We start from the raw sequence: 27956 nt of genomic DNA on the forward strand, positions 1-27956 counted from the left end.
AGGATAATGGGTTCCTGGTAGCTTCACGTTTGATTCTTCTCAAATCTTTGGCAGCTAATTTGCGTCTTTTGTTCTCAACACGTTTCTTGCGACCCTGTTGACTATTTGCAACAAAATGTTTGATGGTTCTGTGATCACACACCAATATCTTAGCAATTCCAAAAGTGCTGCATCCCTCTGAAAGACTTTTTACAATTTTTGACTTTTCAGAGTCAGTTAAATCTCTTTTTGGCCCATTTTGCCTGAGGAAAACTAGCTGCCTAATAATTCTGCACACCTTGATATAGGGTGTTGATCTCCTTAGGCCACACCCTCCCTCATTACACAAATACACATCACCTGACGTGCTTAAATCCAATAAGCATTCAAGTTAATACAGCTTGGAGTTGGAATATACGCATTAAAAATGATGATATGGTCAAAATACTCACTTGCCTAATAATTGTGCACACAGTGTATATAATACATAGATAGATAGATAGATAGATAGATAGATAGATAGATAGATAGATAGATAGATAGATAGATAATGAAAGGCACTATATGATAGATAGATAGATAGATAGATAGATAGATAGATAGATAGATAGATAGATAGATGTGAAAGGCACTATATGACTGACGGACAGACAGACAGACAGACAGATAGGATAGATAGAATGAAAGGCACTATATAGCTGAAGATGTGAAAGGTACTATATGATAGCCAGATACATAGATTCTATTATAATAGACAGACAGACAGACAGATAAATATGAAAGGCACTATATGACAGACATACAGACTTGTCCTATGAGGGAAATATAGTTTTGTGTGTTTCTCTGACATAATGCAACTGTTTAAAGAATTTTTAATTTGTCTTGTTTGTTGTCACATTTAAAAAAGTAAAAAAAACTCTTTTTTATGTTCAGTGAATGAAATTAGTTTCGCGCCAATACCTGCATATTTTACAACTTTCCTAAAACTAGAAATTACAGAACTAGAAGTTGTCTTTTGGCCAAACCCCATACTGTTATGTTTCCTCCCCTGGCTGAGGCTCTAATGCCGTTTATGTCTCGGTTATTCATTGCTTACGTTTACCCTGCTGATTATTTCGTTTCTTTATGTTTCTGCCTCTTTTCTTACGTTCCTGTTCGTGTTTTATGAGTGGTCCTCCAAGAGGCAGGACCACCAGTGCATCACCACAAAGGACCGCGTTCAGTCGTGTAAAGGCCGGGGCAAGCTGCAGTCCCTTGCGGTTCATGTGAATGCGCTGCGGAGTTGTTGAGTGTTTCTCTGTGATTTTTGGACCTTTTTGTTCTGCTCTTGACCACTCTTTGAATTTCTATGAAGATTTTGTTCACCTTGCATTGCTGTTGATAGCAACTGTCTATTCTTTTTTGCCCTTTGTGCTCCACAGAGCTCACTTTTTCATCAGAGCATTTCTGTGTAAAATAAAATCCCTCCCCTCTAGTGGGCATTTTGTGATGTTTCTGGGACTTGCATGCATTGGAAGTGTCGAGTTTCATGACAATATCAGCATTTCGATGGCTGTGACAATCACACTGCGTAACAAGAAGCTCCTACTGACCCGTGTGGCAAGAGCGCTGACTTGGGTTCCACTTGCATTGCACTTCACTGAGGTAATGCAGCCCAGGCCCGGAATGAGATCCGTCAGGCTCTTTGAGCTGCAGTGTGGCTTTGCTTCCCTGTACGGGAGAAAGAACATTTGAAATAATGTATTTTTTTTATCTAAAAAGTTAGATATTAAGATCTACAGAATTTTAGAAAAACAAATGTGACCAAACAAAGAAATCTTATGATTTGCTATTTGAGGACACCCTTCAGGTGGAAATACTGCATCTGGAGTCCAAACGTGAACATTTCCAACTTAACACAAGATGGCTTTACAAAGGTGCACATTTTAAGATCACAAATGGATTTTCATTCATTTTTTTTTTTTACCTGCGAGACAAATCAAAAACCTTAATGTACGCCGCGTCGGTGCCCACTGCAAGAAAATTTCCACAGACACTCAGGAGCTGTGGGTTGCCCTCCACTTCTGCGAATGGAAGAAGCTGCTTTACTGTGCCCTGCAAAAGAAGAAAAGGAACAAATTAGACACGCGGGCACCGGAAATGTGCTTCATCTCCCCTCATTCCAGAGCTCCCAGTTAGGTCAGGGAACACTGAGACAGCTTTCAAGGCCACGGATTTACGCAAAGGTGAAGACCACACAGTAGCGGGTGGGCTTGCATTTCAGTGCTAACCTTCTGCTCCTCTGAGGTCAATGACCCCGACAGGTTTACAGAAGCACCAGCAGGTGGTCTTCATACGACGGATTCAGAAAGTCCTCACAGACCCAATCCCTGTGGACTCAATTTGCAGCCTTGTGCTAAAATCATTTCAATTTATTTTTCCCCACAATCAACAACACTCGATACACCAGAAGCAGAAGACTGTAACAGAATTGTAGCCCTTTTTGCACTTCTTATATAAACTGCTCCAAAAAATGAAAGGACCAGTTTGAAAACGCATCAGAACTCCTGCTGGCTCTCTCTACTGCTATGGACTGACATGGTGATGTGTGAGGAACGAAAGGATGGCAATGAAGACGATCAACCGACAGAGGGACACCCGAAAATCAAAGGGAACAAAATGATGGGGCAGGCGGGCAGGCAGGCAGGCGAGTCCATTTGGCCGAAATGTCACCGCAGCAACTCCAAGTGGTACTCAGTAGTTTGTATGATGCCTGACAACTTCCTAATGAGACGACTGATGGTGTCCTGGAGGCGTCAGATGGACCCAAACATAATGTCCCACCAAGAGATGTTCTACTGGATTGTGGGGGCAGTCAATGGTATCAAATCCTTCATCCTCTTGCCACATGAGGTGGACATTGTCGTGAACCAAGGAGGCATGGATCTAAGGATTTCTTCCCGATACCTGATGGCAGTCTTGCAGTGCTGTTGTCCAGCCTGTAGAGGTCTGCGCGTCCCACCATGGATATGCCACCCCTCCCAGACCATCACTGACCTACCACCAAAGCGATCATGCTGAACGATGTGACAGGCAGCATAACGTTCTCCACGCCTTCTCCAGACCCTTTCACGTCTGTCACGTGTGCTCAGGGTGAATCTGCTCTCATCTGTGAAAAGCACAGGGTGCCAATTCTTGTATTCTATGGCTTTCGAGCTCCACGGTGCCCACTAGAGGACGTCTGCCCTCAGGCCACCCTCATGAAGTCTGTTTCTGATTGTTTGGTCAGAGACATTGACACCGGTGGCCTGCTTGCCTGCCTTCCTGCCTGCTGGAGGTCATTTTGTAGGCTTTGGCAGTGCCCATCCTGTACCTCGTTGCCCAACGGAGCAGATACCGGTGGGTCCTGCTGATGGGTTAAGGACCTTTTACAGAGGGGCCCCGTCCAGCTCTCCTGGAGGAACTGCCCGCCAACTGGAATCTCCTCCATGCCATTGAGACTGTGCTGGGAAACACAGCAAACCTTCTGGCAATGGGAGGCACATATTGCTGTGCCATCCTGGAGAAGTTGGACTACCTGTGCCAGCTCTGTAGGGTCCAGGTACTGCCCACCTCATGCTACCTGTAGTGACACTGACCGTAGCCAAATGTAGCAAAACGAGTGACAAAACAGATGAGGAGGGAAAAATGTCCGTGGCCTCCACCTGTTAACCCATTCATTCCTGTTTTGGGGGTCTTCTCATTGTTGCCCCGTTGAAACTGATGAACAAGCCCCTCTGCTACTTCACTGAGCAGATCAACAGCCCACAAGTGTCATTGACTTGATGCGATACTCTCATTCAAAAGTCGTCTTTTCATTTTTTTGAGCAGCATATAAAGGTCTACGTGTGGAAGTGTGTGTGTCTGTCTCTAATAATAATAATTAATAATTCTTTGCATTTCTATAGCGCTTTTCTCACCACTCAAAGCGCTCAGCAATTGCAGGTTAAGGGCCTCGCCTCAGGGCCCAACAGAGCAGAGTCCCTTTTTACGGGATTCGAACCGGCAACCTTCCGACTGCCCGTGCAGATCCCTCGCCTCAGAGCCACCACTCCTCTCTGTCCGTCCGTCCGTCCATCCGGCCCGGAAGCGAGGCTACGCCATGACGCTCAAAGAAAGCGACTCTGTCGCCAAAGTGAAACAACCGAGAAAAGAGAAACTCGCTTAGCCGCTAATACACAAGCAAGGCGACTGATGGAAGTGCCAGAATTCCTGGTTTCTAGGACAGCACAGGTTTACAAAGCTAGTTTATTATAAATAAAAACCTGAATTATCACACAGACACAAGAATTCAGAACCTTTGCTATGGCACTTGAAGTCTGCCAGCTTAGGCACATCTCATCCTGCAGATCTTTGTGAAGAGGTTGCCACTCCTTGTTTGGTGCCCACCCTGCTGTCAACTCCATCGATGGGGCTGATTAGGAAAGGCCTACACCTCTCTAGGAGGTCCACAGGTGGGCACAACCCCAGGCCATGAGGTCGAGGGGATTTCCTGCAGAGCTCAGAGGCAGGACTGTGTTGAGGTACAAAGCTCGGTGGCCTACAGAATTAATAACAAATAATAATAATAATAACTCTTTGCATTTATAGAGCGCCTTTCTAGCTGCTCAAAGTGCTCTCCATGCAGGAGGAACCCTTAAATGGAAGAAGTCTGGAACAACCAGGACTCTTCCTAAGGCTATCAATTGTGGTAGAGGCGCCTTATTAACTTGATGGTCACGCTGGCTCCAAAGCTTCAAAGACCCCGGGTAAAGATGAGAGGAAATTTCCAGAAGGACAATAATCACTGCAACGTACCACCAATCTGGACATTATGGCAAAGTGTGCTTGTTTTGTCAGCCTGGAGGTATCGAGTGTTGCTTAACTGAAGGAAGATTGAATTGAAATGGTTTTAACACAAGGCTGCAACATAAGAAAATGTGAAACAAGTAAAGGGGTCTGAAGTCCGGTAAAAGCGATGTCACGTTACGCGACTTTTTAATGAGCTGCACGTCACATTTGTCGACAGAAGATGCTGATCTTGTCGGACTGCATGACAGCAAATGGCTGGGCATTATCTACGTCACCGACTTTCTAGTGTGGCTGTTCTTGGCCCTTTTTCTGACAGCCAAATGCCTGCTGTTTGTACGAAGGTGTAACTACGGGAGGTCAGCTACCCTTTTTTCTTTTGCTATCTTAAGACATCAGACATATGAGCCTCTGTTCTGTTTGTGAGGTCCAAAGCCCTGACAGAACCAGCGCTCTTCCAAGTGTTAAAGGCTGCGGTGAGTTGATCTGCAGCCTCGGCCCTTTTTTCTTATTTCCCGATTCTATTTTAATATGTAAAACATGAGACATCAGACAGACGAGCCTCTCTCCTGTTTACGAGTTTCACAACACGTGCGCTCCTTATTCCTTGAAATTCCAGACGATCACTCAGTGGGGGTCTGCTCTCCTGCCAGCCTACATACCCAGCCTGCCCCTCCGTGAAAGCCAGTTGTGGACCAGTTGGTCTCCGTCGTGAGGTATGTCACTTCAGGCGATCGGCTTCACGGGACCCTCCAACTGGCTAAGATTATGTATATTAAATGAAGGCTACAACTGTAAATGGCCGGAAAAGTCATCTAATGTGACACGGGCTTATAATGAGGGTAAACATTAGGGGGCAAAGATTTTAAAAAGGAGGACATGACAGTTAGAGCACAGGGCCAAAAAAAAAAAACAAAACTGACAGGGTGACCTTCTGGAAGGAAGAACAACAATTTCATTTTTAAAAACCTGCCTGTAGGGTCCGGACTTGCACCCGGCTTGGTTCCACCGTATAAATATTTTCCTCATGCATAGCAACAGCCAGGGAGTCGCAGGGGAATGAACCTGTGAAGAGAAGAGACGTACATTTAGGCAAAGGAAGACCGGGACGTACACCCAAGAAGGGCAAATGGCCCCCAAAGAGGGGACGTGTAAATTAAATAAATAGAAAAAAAATTAAAATGGCCAATACAACAATTTTTACGATTCTCGCATAGCCCAAAATCACACAAGGCAGGGTGCAATGGACTTTAACAGGCCTTGCTTTTTGACAGCATGGCCTTGACTCCCTAAAAAGACAAAAAAAAAAAAAACTCCCCAAAAACCTTGTAGGGAAAAAAAAAAATCTCGGGAAAGGCAATTCGTAGAGAGACCCCCTTCCAGGTAGGTTGGGTGTCAAAAAATGGTGTAAACACAACACAGAGAAAACAGAACACAAGTCATCCGCCTCACAGAGCTCAATGGCCAATCTGTCACGGCCACCTCAGGAACACAACACAAGAGGACAATGGCAGCAGTACCAGCTACACAGCACAATGCAAGAACAGACAGAACTGTTACATAGGAGGCCTCGGCCACCAAGCCGCCACCCCACATTGGCCATTCCACAGCCGAGTCAGATGCTGGGCCGGCCAATCAGATGACAGGACCCTCCTACCCGATGATTCCAGTGCTCTGCCATCAGAGATGCCTTTTCCATGGGCAGGCAAACAACACAACCAAATGCCCACCCAAGTGTAGATCTGTCCTGCAGCACACACACCTGCACAGCAACATTATTACAGTTAACGAAAACTACAATCAAAACTGAAACTGTTATTAAAAACACATTTTTGTAAACCGAAATATAAAACTAAAACAAAACTATAACATTAGCTGGAAAGACTAACCGAAATACAATAATAATTTACTAAAATATTTTTAGTTTTCGTTTTTGAATGAATATTCTTGCCATTAGTCTTTTGCCCTTGTAAGTTTTAACTCTGAAACAGAAAGTCATCCACCACGAGCCGCCCGCACGTATTCATCCAGTGAACGGCGGCTGGTGACGGAGGGCGGCTGTTCACACAGCACTTGCGGTGACAGAGTGAGCTGAAGGCGGGTGCGTAAAGAGTGTGGAATACAAATCGATTTACGTGCCGCCTTTCTTTGCGCTTGTTGTATATCAAGATGTAATTCAAACGGATGAAGTCAGACTGTGCTGGTCAACAAAACGTTTACCGTACGGACACAAAAATCACGAGTGAGTAACGTTTTAGTTTATTTCTCAGGTGACTGCTTCTTGTTGACAGCAATTCGCCTGCCACTTCGCACAGGAGAAATCGTTTTTACTTTCTCATATACAAAGTGTAGCAAAAGTATAGTGATCATGAAAAAATCTGACCTGATGAATCTTGACGTTAAAAACCTACCAGAGTCGAAAAATACCGCGTGTGTGTGTGTGTGTGTGTGTGTGTGTGTGTGTGTGTGTATAATCACGATAACTCAAAAACACAGCTGGATAGATGGAGGAAATTTGGCATGTGGTTGTTACACTAGAATTGTAGATCTCTATTAACAAATCCATCACCCAGAAGTGGTACTTTACTTTTTTTATTCATACAGCTGCAGAGTCAGATTTATTCAACTTTACTTTTATAATAATTGTTCAATATATTATTATTTGTTTTGATTTGTTAATCACGGTGGCACAGTGGGTAGTGTTGCTCCCTCTCAGTTAGGAGACCTGTTTGGGTTCGCTTCCCGGGTCCTCCCTGCGTGGAGTTTGCATGTTCTCCCCATGTCCGCATGGGTTTCCTCCCACAGTCCAAAGACATGCCAGTTAGGTGGATTGGCGATTCTAAATTGGCCCTAGTGTGTGTGTGGGTGGTTGGCACCCTGCCCAGGATTGGTTCCTGCCTTGTGCCCTGTGTTGGCTGGGATTGGCTCCAGCAGACCCCCGTGACCCTGTGTTCGGATTCAGCGGGTTAGAAAATGGATGGATGGACAAAAACAAAACCAGATAGTAAACCATGTAGTGTAGTAAGCTTCCATTAACATTAAACTCGTATCCAAATCTGTTAAGTGTACAGTTCTGTCTGACTGTGACACAAAACTAAACTCCGTAGCAGCTCCATGCCATAATTACTAAAACTAAAACGGAAACTAATAGATATAAAAATAAAATAGTCTTTGTGAAGGCCGGCACGGTGGTGCTGCTGCCTCGCAGTTAGGAGACCCGGGTTTCCTCCCACAATCCAAGGACATGCAGGTTAGGTGCATTCTACATTGTCCCTAGTGTGTGAGTGTGCCCATGCGGTGGGCTGGCGCCCTGCCCGGGGTTTGTTTCCTGCCTTGTGCCCTGTGTTGGCTGGGATTGGCTCCATCAGACCCCCGTGACCCTGTAGTTAGGATATAGTGGGTTGGATAATGAATGAATGAATGGATGGATGTCTTTGTGAAATAAAAACTAAACTAAAACTAAAAATACACAATGAAGGAAAACTAAAACTAAACTGAATTTCCAAGTAAGGTCAGCAAAAATATAGAAATAAAATCTAATATAAAAAGGCAAAAGTATAATAACCTTGCTGCACAGTTCACTCACTCGACAAAATGTGGGGACAAGAAAAAAAAAAAAAAAGGACTGGCTTGATAGACTCCCAGCTTTTTCTTTATCCCTTGTCCCAGAAGAAAGGAGGCTGGCAGATGGAGAGAGTTTGTCAAGCTCCCGTCTGAAGGCTGCACATCTGAAGTTTGTACGTGTAGCCAAAAAGTTCTTAAATCAAAGGGGGTTCCGAGAGGAAAGCCTTATAAATGGTAAGTGTCTGTGTACCTGTGTGTCTGCCCGTTGCTATGTCTCTGTCATTCCAACAGGTGGCTCACCACAAATATTAACACTCCTTTTAAAAATCCCATACCAAATAGCATATAACAGAGATATTCTCGCTGCATGGCGCACAGCAAACTTGGATTACTTAGATTTCAGCCCGTCTCAGACAGGGAGTACAGTCAGTCTAATTTTAAAGCCAAAGTACAAAACCACAATTTGGAAAAATTATTATTGTATTGTATTATACTTTATCTGGAGCAACTGCAGGTTAACAATGAGCCACTCAAAGCGTACACTTCAAATTAGCGGTAGAGTTAGCCATTCTGAGATGTACACAGACACAGGCTGGGATGCTGCATTTCAGACCTGAACAACCAGTCTGGCTACGTGAATCTTTAAATGGCTGTCAGAGCGCAGGACTCGCTTGTTGATACAACACAGAAGATCAAACAGGTTGGATGAAGAGGTGAAGAACTAAAGGCCGCCGGTTACCTGCATGCCGCAGAGTCGGTCCTGACAGCTCATACACTGTGATTTGCTTGCCGTTCCACACTGCAACCGTGTCCTGCAGGAAAGCAGAAGAAATCACGAAAACATTTAAAAATATATAAAGATACAGTAAGGCATGCAAAATGGAAAAAAAGTAAACTCATGGGTCATTTACTCTCCCTCCTTACAAAACTCAAAATGAACTGAACATGAACTGGTTCAAAACTGAAAAAAGAAGTTCATTAGGAGCAGAAACAGGTCAGCAATTAAGGAAAGGGTTAGAATGAAAACCTGCAGCCACTGCGGCCCTCCAGGACCGGAGTCTGAAACCCCTGATCTAAAGGATAAAATTTCTAAAGAGGAAGAAGAAAAGCCAGCCTGCTTGTCATGACCCGAGTTCTTTGTTTAAATTTTTCCTCAGGCTCAGAAAAGCCACCTTGGTGCCATTTTGGGGGTTTCAACATCCAAGGAATCTCCTCCTGCGAGCAGATTTTTAATTAGAGCGTCCATTTAAAAGCTGATTTACATTTTACTGACTAACCGGACACCATTTTGCTTTCACTTATGGGTGCCACAATTACGGGGCTGTGATGTCGCCCTTGATGCGTCAGGGCTGCACTGTCTGTGATGCCAACGGTGAGCCAGTATGAAGGTCAACCACCCTCAACCCAAAAACGGTGTCCAGTATCTGCGATTGTGTCTCCTATATGATATATTTAACTGACATTTTTTATCGTAACAACCAACGATTTATACAGGAAAATACGGACTATTAACAAGGTTGCCCAAACTTTTGCATCCCACTGTAAATCCGTCGCAGACGCGAGTGGTCGAAAGGTCTCGTCCAGTCAGATGGGACGGTGAGGGGATGCGTGTTCCAGAACTGAGCTCTCGTTTTAATGCATCTCGAGAGAAGGGGCTTCATGCGTGAACACACACTCACTGAGCAAATTCTCAGGACCACTGCACTAATAGTGAGCCGGGCCTCCATTTGCTCTCAGGACGGCACTCTGTTCTTTGTGGCACGGATTCCACAAGATGTTACAAACATTTCTTTGACATTGTGGGTCATGCCTGGTGTAGTTTCTGCAGATTTGCACATTCATACTTCTAATCTCCCGTCCCACCACATCCCAATGGTGTTCTACTGGATTCAGATCTGGCGAGTGGGAAGGCCAGCGAAGAACACGGAACTCTTTGTCATATCCGTGAAACCAGTTTGCAGTGTGACGTGGTGCAGTATCATGCCCGTTAGAAGATGGGTAAATTGTGGCCCTGAAATGCTCATAGTCAGCAACAATTATCAGATAGGCTGTGGTATTCAAGTGATGGTCAACGGGCACAAAGTGTGCCAAGCAAACATTCCCTCACACCATTACACCAGCACAAGGCAGGTTGGGCACACGTCTTCATGATGTGCCTTTGGCACTTTCAAATTTGAATAACAATCCGTCCTCCTTCCTTGTTAATCTTACAGGCAGTGATCTTTAGTGTTCATAACGAAACACACACATTGAAAAGTGATCCTTCGGTGGGTTCCAGAGATGCCAACATCCAGATAGATGACCTGAAACGTTGGCATTTTCTCTGTCTGTCTGGAAGTTTGCAGAATGGAAAGTGAAGGCATAACAGCCGAATAGCCTGAATAGGAAGATTTACTCAAAATCCCGTCAGACCGGTTACGCTCGCTCTCTCGTTACCCGCATTCGCTTCTGGTCTTCCTTCCCATCGTCTTGTTAAAAATGGTCACCCCTGTCTGATGAGTCAGCTTGCCAGTAGTTTCTCGTGTTTCTCCTGTCTTATCATTTGCATCCTCTGGGCACCTTTGGAAGCCATCATTTCTCTTTGTGAATTTTGTGCTCTTGATTGCTGGTATATTTGAAACAAAGCTGCGTTTTTTTGGTTGAGCGATTTGGCTCAGATGTTTATCTCTGACCTTCTGTTCTGACTTTTGCTTTGTCCTGGACTCCATTATCTCTCCTGTTCCTGACTCTTTATTTTATTTTAGAACTGGCTGCCCTTTGCTCTGTCAGTACACTACTTTTCTTGCAACTTTTTACAAGAAGCAAGCAGAAATCACAAAACTGGCACCATTCTCAATATCATTTTTCACTCATCTCGGCATTGCTGCATTCCATCTATCAGGCTCTGTAAGGATCCATGGAATGGAAAATTCCAGTGATCTCAAAATAACAACAATGAGCCAATTCTCTAAAGGAAACAAACATTTGGTTTATTTATTCTTTGAGATATGTGGGAGAAATTTCCTCTCCCAGGCAAACCACTAAGAAGTTGTGCATAGTAATGCCCTTTGGGCACAGTGGCGCAGTGGTAGGAGATAAGGGTTCACATCCCAGGTCCCCCCCTTCCATTCTGTCCACGTCTGCAGGAGTTTCCTCCCACAGTCCAAAGACATGCTGGCGACACTAAATTGGCTTGCGTGTCTGTGTGTGTGCGAGTGTGTGTTCAGCCTGTGATGGACTGGCGCCCCATCCAGTGGATTGTTCCTACCTTGTGCCCTATATTTGCTGGCACAGGCTCCAGCCCCCATGTCACCTCACCAAGGATTAAGCAGGCTTAGAAAACAGCATGGCTATGAAACGAGAAGATACCCACCTTGGAGACGCAGACCCCTTTGATATGCATGTCCGTGCGCAGGCTGTGCCGAGTGCCGGTGCTGAAGAAGCTCAGGCTCAGCTGGTTAGGAGCGAGTTGCACGGCGGCCACCTGCTGGCTCAAGTGGGCAGACATGACGTGCTCGCAGAGGATGAGGACTGTGCTCACGGTGTTCACGGCCAGGAGGTTTGCATTGGAGCCCCACTGTGAAGACAAAAACCACAGAAAACTGCTTAATCACGATCACTGCTATCCTTCAGTTAGCAGACGGCTTAATGCAAAGTGACTTCCAAAGCAGACCATAATACTGTACAGTTCTGAGAATGACCCCAGTGTTGGTGTTCACAAAGTCTGCTGCCTCAGTGTTTTCAGATCTTTGCGTCAGATGTTTCTATGGGATACTCAAGTAGAATTACGAGCAGCTCAGCAGTTTCAAAGACTTTTATTGACAATGACGTGAAGTTTATGTGGTGCGGAGTCCAGATTTGCAGTGCTGGCCCTTCTTTCTTTTTCAAGACCTCTGCCATTCACCCTGGCAGGCTGTCTGTCTGTCTGTCAGTCAACTTCTGGGCCCAATCCTGACAGATGGTCGCCCATTTTTGCAGAATCAGAATCTGTGTGTTTTTGTTGGTCCACCGCCTTCTCAATGGGATTATGAAGGTCTGGGGAGCTTCCTGGCCATGGACCCCAAATTTCGATGTTTTGTTCCCTGAACCACTTACTTCTCACTTTTGCCTTATGGCCTGGTGCTCCGTCATGTTGGTCACCAAACTGTTCTCGGGTGGTTGGGATGTTTTGGTTCCATTCTTTATTCATGGCTGTGTTCTTAGGCCAAATTATGAGTGACCCTGCACTCCCTTGGCTGGCATGAATGGTCTTAGGATGCTTTACTTTTCATATTTAAGCCGCCATACTGAGACTGGCGTGCGGCCTGCCCTGAAGAAAGTTACAAATGGTGACCTGACCAGATGTTGTGGTGTGACATTCTGTATACAAGTCGATAAATATTTTGTATGTCAAAGCCATGTAATATTAGTGTTACGTCATTGGCGCGCACAGTGGTGGTTTGATGTTTAACGAACTGCCACCCCACCCCACCCAGTCTTTAGGACTGAGTCTCTTTGTAATTTTACGACAGGGTTGGTGGCAATCGCCTTAAACCAGTTTGGCCAGTGATTCTCTGCAGGACCCTCTCAATCAACCCACACAGGAAAGATAAACTAACTGGCTGGCAAGAATCAGCTTAACAAATGGTATTGGGGGCGCGGTGGGGTATTTTCGGGGGGTTGGTTTAAAGGTGTGAAACCAGTGTTTCACACCACAAGTCTATTGGTCTAAAGTTGCCTGTTTGGTTGTAAATCAGTGGCCATTAAGTACCGTGACGCCCGATTGGCTGTAGGGTTGGACAGAGAGGCTATACATTTGCTTGCTTTATCGCCCCCCCCCTTCCTAACACCACGAACTGAAAAAGACCACACAACGAAGAGCACAGCTCGGGAGCCATATTGAGACAAGCATGCGGCCCGTTCTGAAGAAACTTGACCACAAATGAGAGCTTAACTACAGACATTTGAAGTAACTGACAAGTCTGTGTGCTGCCTGAAGAGACACATCAGCATTTATCAGGTTGTATGGATACCATTACTCACTTGTACTTTGCTTATTGTTATTATTTTATGGATATGATCAATAATTCATTATTTAAAGTGCAACTTAACTCCTGCTTGTCTTTTACTACACCTAATTGCCTGAGGTTATACATGTAGAAGGGAAGGTGGGGAGAAGTTAAATGGAACAAACAGTACCTGATAAAGAGTGGTAAGTCTGTGAGATTTGAGGCATTGTGACAAAGGCTGCACATCTCAATATATATACGATATCTATAAAATCCAACGTCTGTCTGTCTGTCTTCCGCTTTTCATGAGAGAACTACTTTACAGATTTAGATCGGGTTTTTTTCTATTATTTGCTTGACCATTCTGGTTGATTTTGCGACTTTGCTTATTGCGCTAAGTATCTTAGTTTGCTTGCAGGAGCGATTTATTTGCATGAATCCAAGACAGACAGGCAGCAGGCCGAGGGACGGGGGGACCCCAGGAGTAGGGACTCCTCACTCACACGCCAGCCTCCGTTCGAGTCACTCTACCTCTCGCCACACGATACCCGCTTGTTCAGCAGACATTAGCATCTCGAGGTTGTTTAGGAGTAACGTTTCCTGTTTTTGAGAGAGAGAGCAGAGCTACATGTGTTTTAGAGGGTAGCTGCTGATTGGCAGAGATATCACTGCCATGTGTTCTTCCGACCTTCTTAGCTAGCGTTGGGGGGCTAATCAGGTGTACTACCACGAGGGAACTACTTCACGGATTTAGATCGGGTGTTTTTCTATTATTTGCTTGACCATTCTGGTTGATTTTGCGACTTTGCTCATCGTGCTTAGCATCATAGTTTGCTTGCGGCACCGACATATTTGTGCGAGTCCAAGAGAGACAGGCAGCAGGCTGAGGGGAGGAGGTAGCGTGACGTCAGGAGTGGAGAGCCGGGCGGGACCCTCCTCACTAACACGCCAGCCTCCGTTCGAGTCACTTTACCTCTCGCCACATGTTGGAGCGCACCTCGCCTCTGCTTAGCTAGCATTACCTGTATGTTTATTGATTTTGTAAGTTTGTCCTGTTTCATCATTACGCGGGTGGAGCCGCGGGGGACGGCTAGTTAATAACAGGGGAAAGTCGAGTAACACACAACTCTGCCAGGGCAAAACTGATGCCCAGTCAATGGCGTTTGGCACAGGTGGACTTCAACCAACCTCAAGGAGAAATCAAGCAAACCGGCTGGGCCTGAGCACGAAGTGGAGCGCCACAGCAAAGGCTCCGACTACGTCTGGGAATGAGAGATTTCAGTTTTTAATTGTTACTAAAAGACATGCCGTCACTTTGTCATTATGGGTTAGCGAGTGTGGGCTGATGGACAGTAAAGGTAAATGCATCAATTTAAAATTAAATCCACAGCACAATAAAGCGTGCAGAAAACAAGGGGTCCGAATGCGTTTCCAAACCCCCTGTAGAGAGTCCTCATTCTTCTGACTGGTACGTCGATGGGTGAGACCGACACTCTTGCCCATTTCTCTAATCGGTCATAAAGATAATCCTTGTATTTGCAGATGTCCGACTGGGCCTGCTTCTTCTCATAGACACTCTGGATTTAGATTTGCTCCGTAACGAAATACCCAACCTGGTGACAGACGGGCAGGCGGAGAAGTAAAAACTTTAGAATGAAAACTACACATACTGCACCTTGAGCTGGATTATGTTTCCTTCGGTCTCCACTGGAGTCTGGAGAACCCACTGGCCCTTCCCCTCCAATTTCTGAATTCCATGACTAGAAAATCCCACCTTACGCCACATGGCAATACGTCCACGGCTGGTGCCAGCTGCAAGCATACCTGCCAAAAACACATTAATGCCAGGTTTAAATAACACATGTCTAAGTCGGCTGCTTTTCAGCAGTACAGTTTCAATGACTATAACGAAATCCAACTTTGATAACCCCCAGTTAACGCCGGAGCGATTTCTATTATCCTTATTTCCTGCTGTGTTGTTTGAAAGACGTCAGCATTCTCTAACCCAGCGGGAATTAAAGTGAATGAGAAGTAAAAATTCACAAAGAGAAACGATGGCTTCCAAAGGTGCCCAGAGGATGCAAATGATAAGACAGGAGAAACACGAGAAACTACTGGCAAGCTGACTCATCAGACAGGGGTGACCATTTTTAACAAGACGATGGGAAGGAAGACCAGAAAAGCGAATGCGGGGTAACGAGAGAGGCGAGCCGTAACCCGGTCTGACGGGATTTTGAGTAAATCTTCCTATTCAGGCTATTCGGCTGTTATGCCTTCACTTTCCATTCTGCAAACTTCCAGACAGACAGAGAAAATGCCAACGTTTCAGGTCATCTATCTGGATGTTGGCATCTCTGGAACCCACCGAAGGATCACTTTTCAATGTGTGTGTTTCGTTATGAACACTAAAGATCACTGCCTGTAAGATTAACAAGGAAGGAGGACGGATAGTTATTCAAATTTGAAAGTGCCAAAGGCACAGCATGAAGCCATGTGCCCAACCTGCCTTGTGCTGGTGTAATGGTGTGAGGGAATGTTTGCTTGGCACACTTTGTGCCCGTTGACCATCACTTGAATACCACAGCCTATCTGATAATTGTTGCTGACTATGAGCATTTCAGGGCCACAATTTACCCATCTTCTAACGGGCATGATACTGCACCACGTCACACTGCAAACTGGTTTCACGGATATGACAAAGAGTTCCGTGTTCTTCGCTGGCCTTCCCACTTGCCAGATCTGAATCCAGTAGAACACCATTGGGATGTGGTGGGACGGGAGATTAGAAGTATGAATGTGCAAATCTGCAGAAACTACACCAGGCATGACCCACAATGTCAAAGAAATGTTTGTAACATCTTGTGGAATCCGTGCCACAAAGAACAGAGTGCCGTCCTGAGAGCAAATGGAGGCCCGGCTCACTATTAGTGCAGTGGTCCTGAGAATTTGCTCAGTGAGTGTGTGTTCACGCATGAAGCCCCTTCTCTCGAGATGCATTAAAACGAGAGCCCAGTTTTGGAACACGCATCCCCTCACCGTCCCATCTGACTGGACGTGACCTTTCGACCACTCGCGTCTGCGACGGATTTACAGTGGGATGCAAACGTCTGGGCCACCTTGATCATAGTCCTTATTTTCCTGTATAAATCGTTGGTTGTTACGATAAAAAATGTCAGTTAAATCTATCATACAGGAGACACACACGGTGATATTTGAGAAGTGAAATGAAGTTTATTGGATTTACAGAAAGTGTGCAATAATTGTTCAAACAAAATCAGGCAGGTGCATAAATTTGGGCACCGTTGTCATTTTATTGATTCCAAAACTTTTAGAACTAATTATTGGAACTCAAATTGGCTTGGTAAGCTCAGTGACCCCTGACCTACATACACAGGTGAATCCGAGTATTTAAGGGGTCAATTGTAAGTTTCCCTCCTCCTTTTTTTCTCTGAAGAGTAGCAACATGGGGTCACAAAACAACTCTCAAATGACCTGAAGACCAAGACTGTTCACCATCATGGTTTAGGGGAAGGATACAGAAAGCTGTCCCAGAGATTGAAGCTGTCTGTGTCCACAGTTAGGAACATATTGAGGAAATGGAAGACCACAGGCTCAGTTCAAGTTAGAGGCTCAAGTGGCAGACCAAGAAAGATTTCGGACAGACAGAAGCGACGAATGGTGAGAACAGTCAGAGTCAACCCACAGACCAGCACCAAAGACCTACAACATCATCTTGCAGCAGATGGAGTCACTGTGCATCGTTCAACCATTGGCACTTTACACAAGGAGATGCTGTATGCGAGAGTGATGCAGAGGAAGCACAAACAGAGCCGCTTGAGGTCTGCTCAAGCACATTTGGACAAGCCAGCTTCATTTTGGAATAAGGTGCTGTGGACTGATGAAACTAAAATTGAGTTATTTGGGCATAACAAGGGCGTTATGCATGGAGGAAAAAGAACACAGCATTCCAAGAAAAACACCTGCTACCTACAGTAAAATATGGTGGTGGTTCCATCATGCTGTGGGGCTGTGTGGCCAGTGCAGGGACTGGGAATCTTGTCAAAGTTGAGGGACGCATGGATTCCACTCAGTATCAGCAGATTCTGGAGACCAATGTCCAGGAATCAGTGACAAAGCTGAAGCTGCGCCGGGGCTGGATCTTTCAACAAGACAACGACCCAAAACACTGCTCAAAATCCACTAAGGCATTCATGTAGAGGAACAAGTACAACGTTCTGGAATGGCCATCTCAGTCCCCAGACCTGAATATAATTGAAAATCTGTGGTGTGAGTTAAAGAGAGCTGTCCATGCTCGGAAGCCATCAAACCTGAATGAACTAGAGATGTTTTGTAAAGAGGAATGGTCCAAAATACCTTCAACCACAATCCAGACTCTCATTGGAACCTACAGGAAGCGTTTAGAGGCTGTAATTTCTGCAAAAGGCGGATCTACTAAATATTGATTTCATTTCTTTTTTGTGGTGCCCACATTTCTGCACCTGCCTGATTTTGTTTGAACAATTATGGCACACTTTCTGTAAATCCAATAAACTAGGGCTGTTCAATATAACGATATATATAGGATGACAATATGAAAACGTCTATCGCTGCACATTACGCTATCGTTTGTTTCGTGGTGTCGGCAATATTTTTTTCATTGTTTTGATGGCCACCACGTGGATGCAGACACACTAGCATGGCTGATGAAGACGAGGCAACACCAGGTAGCTCCACACAGAAGGACCTTGTTCCTAAACGAGGGGCTACCTCTGTAGTATGGAGATGGTTTGGATTTGAAGAGTCTGACACGGACCAGAAAACGGTACTGTGCAAATTATGCTGCAAACCGATCGCTACCACAGACTCCAACACGACAAACCTCTTCTACCACCTCCGCAAAAAGCACGTGAGCGAGCATGCAGAGAGTTTACAACTGAGAGGCAGGCCACGTAGGATATTACAGTTGTAAAGGTACTATTTAAACGAGCATGTTAAAAGCTTGGAAGATTAATTGCTACCAAAACAATTTGGTTAAGGCATAATTTTCCTGCAGCGTTTGCTGTCAGCGTTAATCTTGTTAAAATTACGTTTACGCCACAACTGCATTAACACGGCAAATCTCCGTTAACGAGTTACTGCGGATTGCCCCGTGCTTGGGGCTGGATGGCATCAACACGTTAGCGCCGTCCAGTCTCACGCACGGGGCGATCAGCTGTAACTCGTTAACGGAGATTTGCCACACTACGATGTGCAAATTAACATTTTACTAGAATGTAGCCTAAAAAATATTATATTTAATATTATATATTTAATATATTTTTGTCGTAAGCCTTATTGCTGCTACAGTTTGAAGTACAATGTTTACATTTGGTTTTGACAGTAAATGTTAGACTTGTATTTATTTTGTTTAAAGGGTTTATTGGCCTTATATAGTTTAGTTGTTAGTGCTTTGATCCTTTTATATTTAATATATGTTGTGAGAGTTATTGCTGCTACAGTTCACATTTTGTTTATGTCAGGCATTTTATATAGCAGTATTTTATATTGGGCCTTTAGTAATTTGTTTTTGAAAAGTGTTTTATATTTGATACATTAACATTTTATGTTTACATTCAAAGTCAAACATTTGCTCAAATGTTCTAAATAAAAGAACAGAAATAATTACAAGTTGAGTACTTCTCATTTTTGATTTTTTTAATTTAAGAGTGGTGATTATATAAACTATTCACTGAATACAAAGAAAATGTACTATATCGTGATATCGGGATATGAAATGAAATATCGGGATATAAGATTTTGGTCATATCGCACAGCCCTACAATAAACTTCATTTCACTTCTCAAATATCACCGTGTGTGTCTCCTATATGATAGATTTCACTGACATTTTTTATCGTAACAACCAATGATTTATACAGGATAATAATGACTATGAACAAGGTTGCCCAAACTTTTGCATCCCACTGTAGAAGCCTTTCCTCACCTACCTTATCCTTTACTTCAGTCCCCTTATGTCTTTTTTTCCCCCAGAGATTCTCAAATGACGTAACTTTGGATGGCATCCCCAAGCATGTAGAGGTATTGGGTGTATCCCGATTTCTAAAACAGACTTGGACTGATGTTGTCCTAAATGCCGCTCCTTAGTACCAATATGGTGTCCCCCAGGCCAAGCACATTATGCTAAAAGGATTTGCCTACGATGGAGCTGCGCCCCATTCAGAGTTGTTGCCTGCCTGTGTCCGATGCCCACGTTAATGCAGCTCAGAGTAACGACAGATGGATTTCCCCTTAACTGTCTGTACGCCATTTGTAGTCTTCACTGGTTTAGCATCTGTGTTTGCACTGTGACCCCCACATGCATTTCGCAGACCCAACCAATGCCACGCTTACCTTTGGCAGAACAATAGGAAACACAGTTCAACGTCTCCCCTACTTCAAAGCCCAGATTTTCATCAAGAGACAGCACATAGTTTTCATCTCTCTCGAGGTCCCACAATCTACAAAACAATGTTAATAAAAAAAAAAAGTGACGTCAAGTGACACTCATTTTTTTTTTTAGCCTATCTATGTCAAGGGATTGGCACAGTAACACGAGGGTGGACATTCCTGCCTCATCGATCCAGTGTTAGGATTTGAATGCCACATCAGGATGTTATCCATGAAAGGTTTACGTGTTCCCCGCAAGTCTGTGGGGGCTCGTCCTCAGTTTCATCATCCAACGACCCCAAAGATATGCAGGACAGATGAACTGGAGATTCCAAACTGGTCCCACGTGAGTGCAGCTGCATACAGATATGGGCCACACTCTCTGCTGACCCTAATCAAGGGCTGGGTCTGCTGAATATGACACCATTAAAACCCCTGCCCACACCCTGCACAACCGGGACCCTGAACTGGATTAAGCAAACGGAGGCCCGGCTCACTATTTAGCACAGTGGCCCGGCAAATTTACTCAGCGAGTTTGTGTTCAGGCATGAAGCCTCTTCTCTCGAGACGCATTAAAACGAGAGCTCAGTTCTGGAACACGCGTCCCCTCACCGTCCCATCCGACTGAACGAGACCTTTTGACCACTCGCTTCTGCAACGGATTTAGAGGCTTTTCCTCATCTATCCGATCCTGCCATCCATATCAAGGGCCATCCAGCCATTTGAAATGGTAAGCCTGGCATCCATTTTGCAGTCAAATGAAGTGGGCATCAGTGCCTCTAGTCGTCCAATGACTGAAGTTTTAGAACTTAAGTATAAATGCAATGCATTCTGCCACCATCTGTCTTGCCTTTTCACTCTGCGTACGGCTCTGACAAAATGGCTCATGGGCACCCAAGAGAGGATGGGCAGCTCAAGGTTTAAAAAGGCAAATGATGGAGGAGGAATGGCGGCCCAGTAGTTAGTGCTGCAGCCTCAGGGGTCCAGCGGCCTGCGCTTGTTCTTCGTCCGTTTGGAATTTGAATGTTCTCCCGCGGTCTGCAGAGGCTTTGCTCCCACATCTCCAAAGACACACAGGTTAGCTAAGTTGGCATGTCGATGTGTTGGTGTGTGCATTAATGGGCGCTGCCTTGTGTGCCATGCACCTCACGTGACCCTCAAGTGGATTATCGCATGGGTAAGAATGTTCTGTTGCAGGAAAACCACCTTTAGTGAGAAGAGTCCACTGAAAGGTTCACACATTATAATAAAATGCTTTCCTTAAGTAGTAAGTGCATAATCATGGCATCTTGACCGTGTAGACCACAATTACAGATTTATTAAACAGAATGTCTGCCGTCAGTCTGTTCCCTACATAATCCTACACTCTTTGACTAATCTGGACCAGATTTGCTCTCTAGGACCATACGGACAAGACAGACTACTTCGGAATTCCAAATTTGGACCCTGGGGGTCCCAGTGTTTGCTTCAACCCCGTGTCCTACAGTTTGCACGTCAGAGCCACCTGCTGGCTCAGAGTAAGTGAAACCTCTAAATAGACTGAAGCCAGACTGGCCGACAAAATGAGCAGAGCAGAACATTACTTGCCCGGCCCACGCCATGGGCTGCGTCTATCTACCGTGGCACAAGAAGGGGCATTGTGTGCCTTCTGTGAAAGAAAAATGAACTGCTTGCAAGCTACTTAGGGTTAATAAGTGACCAAGCCATTTTGCTCTAACGGCAGGTTATTCACTCAGGCGTCTGTCATAAGACCGGGTACAGTAAGCTGACCGAGGACAGGTTTCCAGTTTCTTTAGGAACGCCTCGTCTATTTGACACAGAAAAGATGATCTTTCCTTTTTAAGGTCTATCTGACGAATAAAAAATTAAAAAAATAAGAACAGATGGCCCATTGGTGTAATAAAATAAAATGAAGAAATTAGAAAAAGCCAATCGAAAAATGGAACTTTGCTCTTCTGCCTCGCAATGTAGAATCCAGGTACTCACCTGTGACTGAATAAAAATCAAACTGATTGAACTATTCCTGTCTTCCTTGGGTTTGATTTCTTCCACACTTAGCAGGGGGGCGTTGGGTGAGGCTTCACTGACACACAAAGGAGAATCAATGGCTTATTGCTTAACGCCTGCTTTGTCAGCTTTTCTTTATAATTTAAGCACTACAAACTGTCCATCTTGAGATAGATAGTGAAAGGCACTATATAATAGATAGATAGATAGAGTGAAAGGCACTATATAATAGATAGATAGATAGAGTGAAAGGCACTATATAATAGATAGATAGATAGATAGATAGATAGATAGATAGATAGATAGATAGATAGAGTGAAAGGCACTATATAATACATAGATAGAGTGAAAGGCACTATATAATAGATAGATAGATAGATAGATAGATAGATAGATAGATAGATAGAGTGAAAGGCACTATATAATACATAGATAGATAGATAGATAGATAGATAGATAGATAGATAGATAGATAGATATAAAAGGCACTATATAATAGATAGATAGATAGATACTTTATTAATCCCAGTAGAACGACATGTCAGCGCTCATGCCAGGAGTTACCGCAATTCTGGAATCCAATCGGACCCAAAAAGAGCAGACACATCTATAGAGAGGCAGTGAGGGTGATGGATGGGACAGCTAGCGATAACAACAGGGACACCATTTTAAAAGCACAGAAATGTTTTCTTCCTTAGCCCTTTCTACTAATACACCCAGGCACCAGATATAAATATATATAAACATTCATTCACGGGTTGGTACCTGATCACCATTTCTCCAGAAGCCATAATGAGTAAGCCTTTCTCTGCCCAGGTGATGTCAGACGTCTGCCCGCCTTTCCCACTCAGTTTCACCTGTAAAGAGAGGAGCACATCAGTTCACGCACGACAACTCAACTCTAACCCTTACACATCATTCGGTGGAGGTACTAAGGTGGGCTTTAAGAGTAAAGAGTCTCGTGCCCTCAGAGGGGGCTGGATGGTCTCGTGGCCTCAGACCCCCTACAGATTTTATTTTTTTTTAGTTTTTTTTTTTTTCTGTCCTCCCTGGCCATCGTATCTTACTTTTATTCTCTGTTAATGAGTGTTGTCTTATTTTAATTCTTATTGATTTTGTCTTTCTTCTCTTCTTGCCTGAAGAAGGGGCCTGAGTTGCCTCGAGAGCTTGCATGTTGTAATCTTTTGAGTTCGCCAATAAAAGGTGTCATCTTGCTTGGCTTTTCTCTACATTCATAATGGCTAACACGGTACAACACCCTAGTACTTCATCATGTAAAGAACTCTGAGCTCATTATTTGTATGAAATGTGCAACAGAAATAAATGTTGTTGCCCTGCCTCAGATCAGTACATCGTGTGGCTGTTATAATACAAACTGAAACTGCAGTGTGTGTGTGTCCGTCTCATCAGGATTTTAATGTGGGGTCTTCTTTCTAACAGAGGTCTGAGGTCATTCCTGAAATGCTGGAATTTGTTTTCCAGATTATTTGAGAAGAAACCTCTGCACAAACACCATATGGCCAAAAGTATTGGGACGCCTGCCTTTACACACACGTGAACTTCAATAACATCCCGTTCTCAATATGGAGTCGGCCCACCCTGTGCAGCTCTAACAGCTTCAGCTCCTCTGGGACGGCTTTTCCACGAGGTGTAGGGTTGTGTGTTTATGGGAATGTCTGACCAGGAGAGCACTGGCGAGGTCGGGCGCTGATGTTGGACGAGAAGGCCCGGCTCGCTCGCAGTCTCCCAAAGGTGTTCTGCCGGGTTGAGATCAGGGCTCTGTGCAGCCCACCAAACTCGCTCCTCCATGTCTTTACAGACCCTGCTTTGTGCTCTGGTGTGTGTCCAGTCATGTTGCCATCCCCAAACTCTCCCCACAAAGTTGGTGCACATGAAATTGCCCAAAATGGCTTTGTATGTTGAAGCATTAAGAGTTCCTTTCACTGGAACAAAGGGGGCCAAGCCCAACTCCACACCATAATCCAAACTTTCCACTTGGCACAATGCAGTCAGACGAGTCCCGTTCTCCTGGCCAGACTCGTCCATCAGATCGTGTGATTCGTCACCACAGAGGACACGTCTGCACTGCTCCAGAGTCCAGTGGCGGTGTGGTGGGCTTTACACCACTGCATCTGACACTCTGCATTGCACTTGGTGAGGTCAGGCTTGGCTGCAGCTGCTCGGTTTCCATGAAGCTCTCTCTCTCTACACTGCACTGTTCTCGAGCTTTTGGGGGTCTGTAGTTATGGACTCTGCAGAAGGTTGGCGACTTCTGCACACCTCGGCATGCGTGATTTGACGTGGCCTACCACTTCAATGGCAGAGCTGCTGCTGTTTGCAATGTCTTCCACTTTGTTATAAGACCACTGACAGTTGACCGTGGAATATTTAGCAGTGAGAAAATGTCACGAATGGACTTGCTGCACAGGTGGCATCCCATCACAGTACCAGGCTTGAATTCACCGAGTTTCTCCTGAAAGTGACCCATTCTGTCACAAATGTTTGTAGAAGCCGTCTACATGCCTAGGGGGACTTGATGTTACACACCTGTGGCCATGGAAGTGAGTGGGCCACCTGAATTTAATGATTTGGAGGGGGGGTCCCAATACGTTTGGCAGTATAATATACCTGTGGTCCTAGATGAGATTCCTCTTTGGCCGCTACAAAGGTTTGTGTGTGCTGAAGATGAGATCCTCACCCCAGTGCACTCGTGCTGCCTGATGGGAATTGTGGTCCCTGCATCGGCACTGTTTCCCAAGTTGCCCACCTCCTATTAAAATCCCCCCTTAGCCTATAAATTTGAACAACACTCATGCAAAATGTCGTGAAACTCACTTTAGCCGTCCAAATGGCTCATGATTTACATATACAGATTTGTGTGCTTTAATAAATCAGCTCATCTCTTTTAATGTTTATCAACTCTTATATATTTTCTGTCCCCATAGGTTCAGGTGGGGGGCTCAACTTAGGGGTTTCACTGAGTTAGGGATGTTAAACGCAGGTCTGGGAGACGATGGCAGCCAAACGTGTCAGCACCAGGGATCTGGAAATGCAGGGTGAACTTCAAGTGCCCCGAGGTCACCTTTGCCTCCATATGTCTCACCCCTTAGAGATGGATAACCCGAGTGGGACTCCAGGCCCAGATCTTAAACCCACCTTCATCAGCTCCTGCGTTTCTCCTCCCGGTCCGACACTGTACTGCGACAAGAGCAGCGTCCGTGTAATCAACACCAGCACTTCACGGCCCTCCAGGTAGAGGAGCTTCTGGATGGGACTGTCAGACTTCACTACTGCAGAGCTCTTGCCTTTCTCGTCAAGGGAATGAACAGACCCTGCCGGAGGAAACACAAAGTAGGGCATCATGTGTGAGAATCAGTTAGGGTGCTGTGGAAGGAAAACACTGGACTTCCAGGATAATCTCAAATGATTACGAGTAACACGGCCATTAAGACGTCTAAATCAGCCGCAATGCCAGCTCAGCCACGGGTTTTTACTTTTGCCAATTAACTGAAACGGGCAAAATAATTTCCTTGCTTATTAATAAAAGCCATTCAATGGTTTTCATACTACGTAAGCATTGAGATGTAGTATCAGGTCAGGTCAGGTCAGGTCAGGGGGCTTGCGCTGGTACAGCACATTGCCACACTCGCCAACCCAACACACGACGAATTAGCTCGGGGTCCTGGTTGGCAACCCCCCAGAAATTACCCTCCATCTGCCTCAGCCAGATGTTACATGGGCACCTCCTTGGCCTGGTCCAGCCACTCAGGTCCTCAACAATGAGCCAGGTCACCCTTGGGTAATCACATCATGTGGCCGTAGTGCCGTAACTGACGCTCCCTCACAGTGCAGGTCACATGCCTCATTTGGGACTCCGTGAGCAACACAAAGTCACACCAGTGGCACCCAAGGACCCTCTGAAGTGACACACATGAAGAAGTCCAGTCTTGGTCTCAGGTCACTGGAGAGCGTCCATGACTCACAAACAGGAAGCACCAGGACTCTGAAGACTTTGTCCTTTTGTGCCACACACCCCCTTTTCCAGCGACCTCATGACCTCCCAATCGGTCTACTGACTTCATAGGAAGAGTCACATGAAAGTCACTGCTGAGGTCAGTAAACTTCTCGACGAGGTCAACACTCCAACAGACACACTGCTGACCACTGTGCCCAAGTGGTCATTAAAGGCCTGGCTCTTGGTTTTTATCAGGACCCTCGCAAGCCCAGCCACTCAGACTCCTCACTCAGTCTCTCGAGACCCCCGATCAGAGCCTCCATTGAAGATCGCAGCATCGTCAGCAAAGTCAACATCAGTGAATCTCTCGGCACCAACAGATGCCCTCACAGCCTCTGGACCCCCTGACCCTGCACAACACCCAGTCCTTGTGACCATTGAACAGAGTAGGAGCAGAACACACCGCTGACGGACCCCAAAATCAACTGGGAAGATCGCAGAGGGTCTTCGTCCTCCACTCTGCACAGCACTCCCAGTACCAGTGGCCAGGCCGGCCATGATGCAGAAGGAAGAGAACAATGACAGTGCCACATATTTGCTACTCACTTTAAACTAGGAAGTGACAAAGGTTTTAAAATAAATGAAATGAGCCAGTCAGGAAGTGCTTTGTAATCCTCCAGAGTAGAAAGTATAGTTTTGTGGTGAAGGAATAGAATCACAAAGTAATTTATGTTAGCAGCCAAGAACTCACTGGAAGACCCAGGCCACAAAATTCAGTTTCAGTGTTTGTGAGAGTTTGGGCAAATATGGGGCTTTCAGATGGCATCCACCCTTGGCGTTGTCACGATGAAGAAAGACACTGCTTCAAAGTTTTCCTCGGTTATTGATGTTGAAGGACATCCTGATCTTTTTTCTCGTCTTCAACCGAGTCAGATCCATTACGAAATCGATCAAACCAGTCCTAATTGTCAGGGCAGTGTCACCATAAACCGATTTTAACATCTGATGGGTTTCCTGAGCTTTTTGCAATTTGAAACACAATTTCATTTTAATGCGTTGCTCGATATCTATTATTAACGACAAACTTGGAAAACTCACTTGAACTCGACAGTGGCTCACAATCGGCTGACAGCATCAAGTGAGTCGACACTCGTTACAAACCCGGCCCTAGGATGGACCTGTCAGAACCAGCACTCAACTGTTTTGCGTTGTTCTTGGATGGCGCTCTGCATCAACATTCACCGTACTTTCTGATCACACCTTGTATATCTACAGTATATCTGACTATCTATCTATATCTATGTATCGTCGCAGATGGCTGGTGGGGCGACCCGGCTGGGACGCCCGGGAGGACTGGAGGAGGGCTTATGCCTTCCCCAGACCATGTGGGGGTGACCGCCCTGGTACCTTTGGGGGCCATGGGTACAGAGCTTTGAAGCTCAACCCTGTAGGGGCCCGTGGTCACCGCTGTGCCTTTGGAGCCCTGGACCTCAGCACTTCCACCACACCTGGAAGTGCTGGGAGGCAGAGGAGCAGGGACACCCGAAGTGCTTCCGGGGATACAGCTGGCATTACCGCCACACTGGGGCATGGCGGTGGAAGATTGCCGGGACACACCTGGAGCACATTCGGGGGAGTATAAAAGGGGCCGCCTCCCTTCATACAATGACTTGAGTCGGGTGGAAGAGGACGAGGTCTCTGGAGGAGGCAAGGAGGCGGCCTGAAGAGAAAGTGAGGCCTTTTGGTCTTGGCCAGGACTTTGGGGGACTTTTGGGGTTTGTGCACTTATAATTATAATGATGTATAATAAACGTGTTGAGGGTGAACCTACGATGTCCACCTGTCTGTGTCCGGGTCGGTCTCCACACTACATACAGGTAGTCCCCAGGTTATGGACATCCAACCTACGACTTATGAATGGGGCGGCAGCTGTGACGCATGCGCCTCAGTAGCTGCCACTCTGTCATCTTTGGCCTGGGGACGCTGCAAGTGGTGGCTGGAGGGGGGCGATTTCACTGCTCACGCAGTGTAGTCTCCCTCGGGTGGGTCCCAGCAGCAAGTGGTGACCCGTGGTCCATAGTCACCGGGGCCACAGCTATCACTCCTGTGCAGGACGATGGTTCGCTGCCCGCCCACTACGCCACCACAGCTACTGCTCCTGACTGGACGCAGGCTGGATGAAGCGGAGGGGGGCGTTTCACTACCCACCCAGCACGCACGGCTGCCCCGTTCGTTCTCGGTGGGTGGCTGATA

The 27956-nt window shown here is 45.6% G+C and overlaps 1 protein-coding gene across 3 annotated transcripts in view; it reads right to left on the minus strand.

Moving 5' to 3' along the window:
• ift140 (intraflagellar transport 140 homolog (Chlamydomonas)) overlaps nt 1–27956 on the minus strand; it is a 116850-nt gene that overhangs the window by 68790 nt on the left and 20104 nt on the right. For all 3 annotated transcript variants that reach the window (XM_039776167.1, XM_039776168.1, XM_039776166.1), the window contains exons 6-14: nt 24905–25080; nt 22514–22605; nt 19706–19812; nt 14992–15140; nt 11702–11905; nt 9089–9161; nt 5759–5850; nt 1946–2073; nt 1572–1689 (exon numbers count right to left, since the gene is read on the minus strand). In XM_039776167.1, the coding sequence (XP_039632101.1) occupies nt 1572–1689; nt 1946–2073; nt 5759–5850; nt 9089–9161; nt 11702–11905; nt 14992–15140; nt 19706–19812; nt 22514–22605; nt 24905–25080 (1139 nt within the window). The remainder of the gene's footprint in view (nt 1–1571; nt 1690–1945; nt 2074–5758; nt 5851–9088; nt 9162–11701; nt 11906–14991; nt 15141–19705; nt 19813–22513; nt 22606–24904; nt 25081–27956) is intronic.

Source organism: Polypterus senegalus, chromosome 13 (assembly GCF_016835505.1).
Source record: "Polypterus senegalus isolate Bchr_013 chromosome 13, ASM1683550v1, whole genome shotgun sequence".
Classification (NCBI taxonomy): Eukaryota; Metazoa; Chordata; class Cladistia; order Polypteriformes; family Polypteridae; genus Polypterus; species Polypterus senegalus.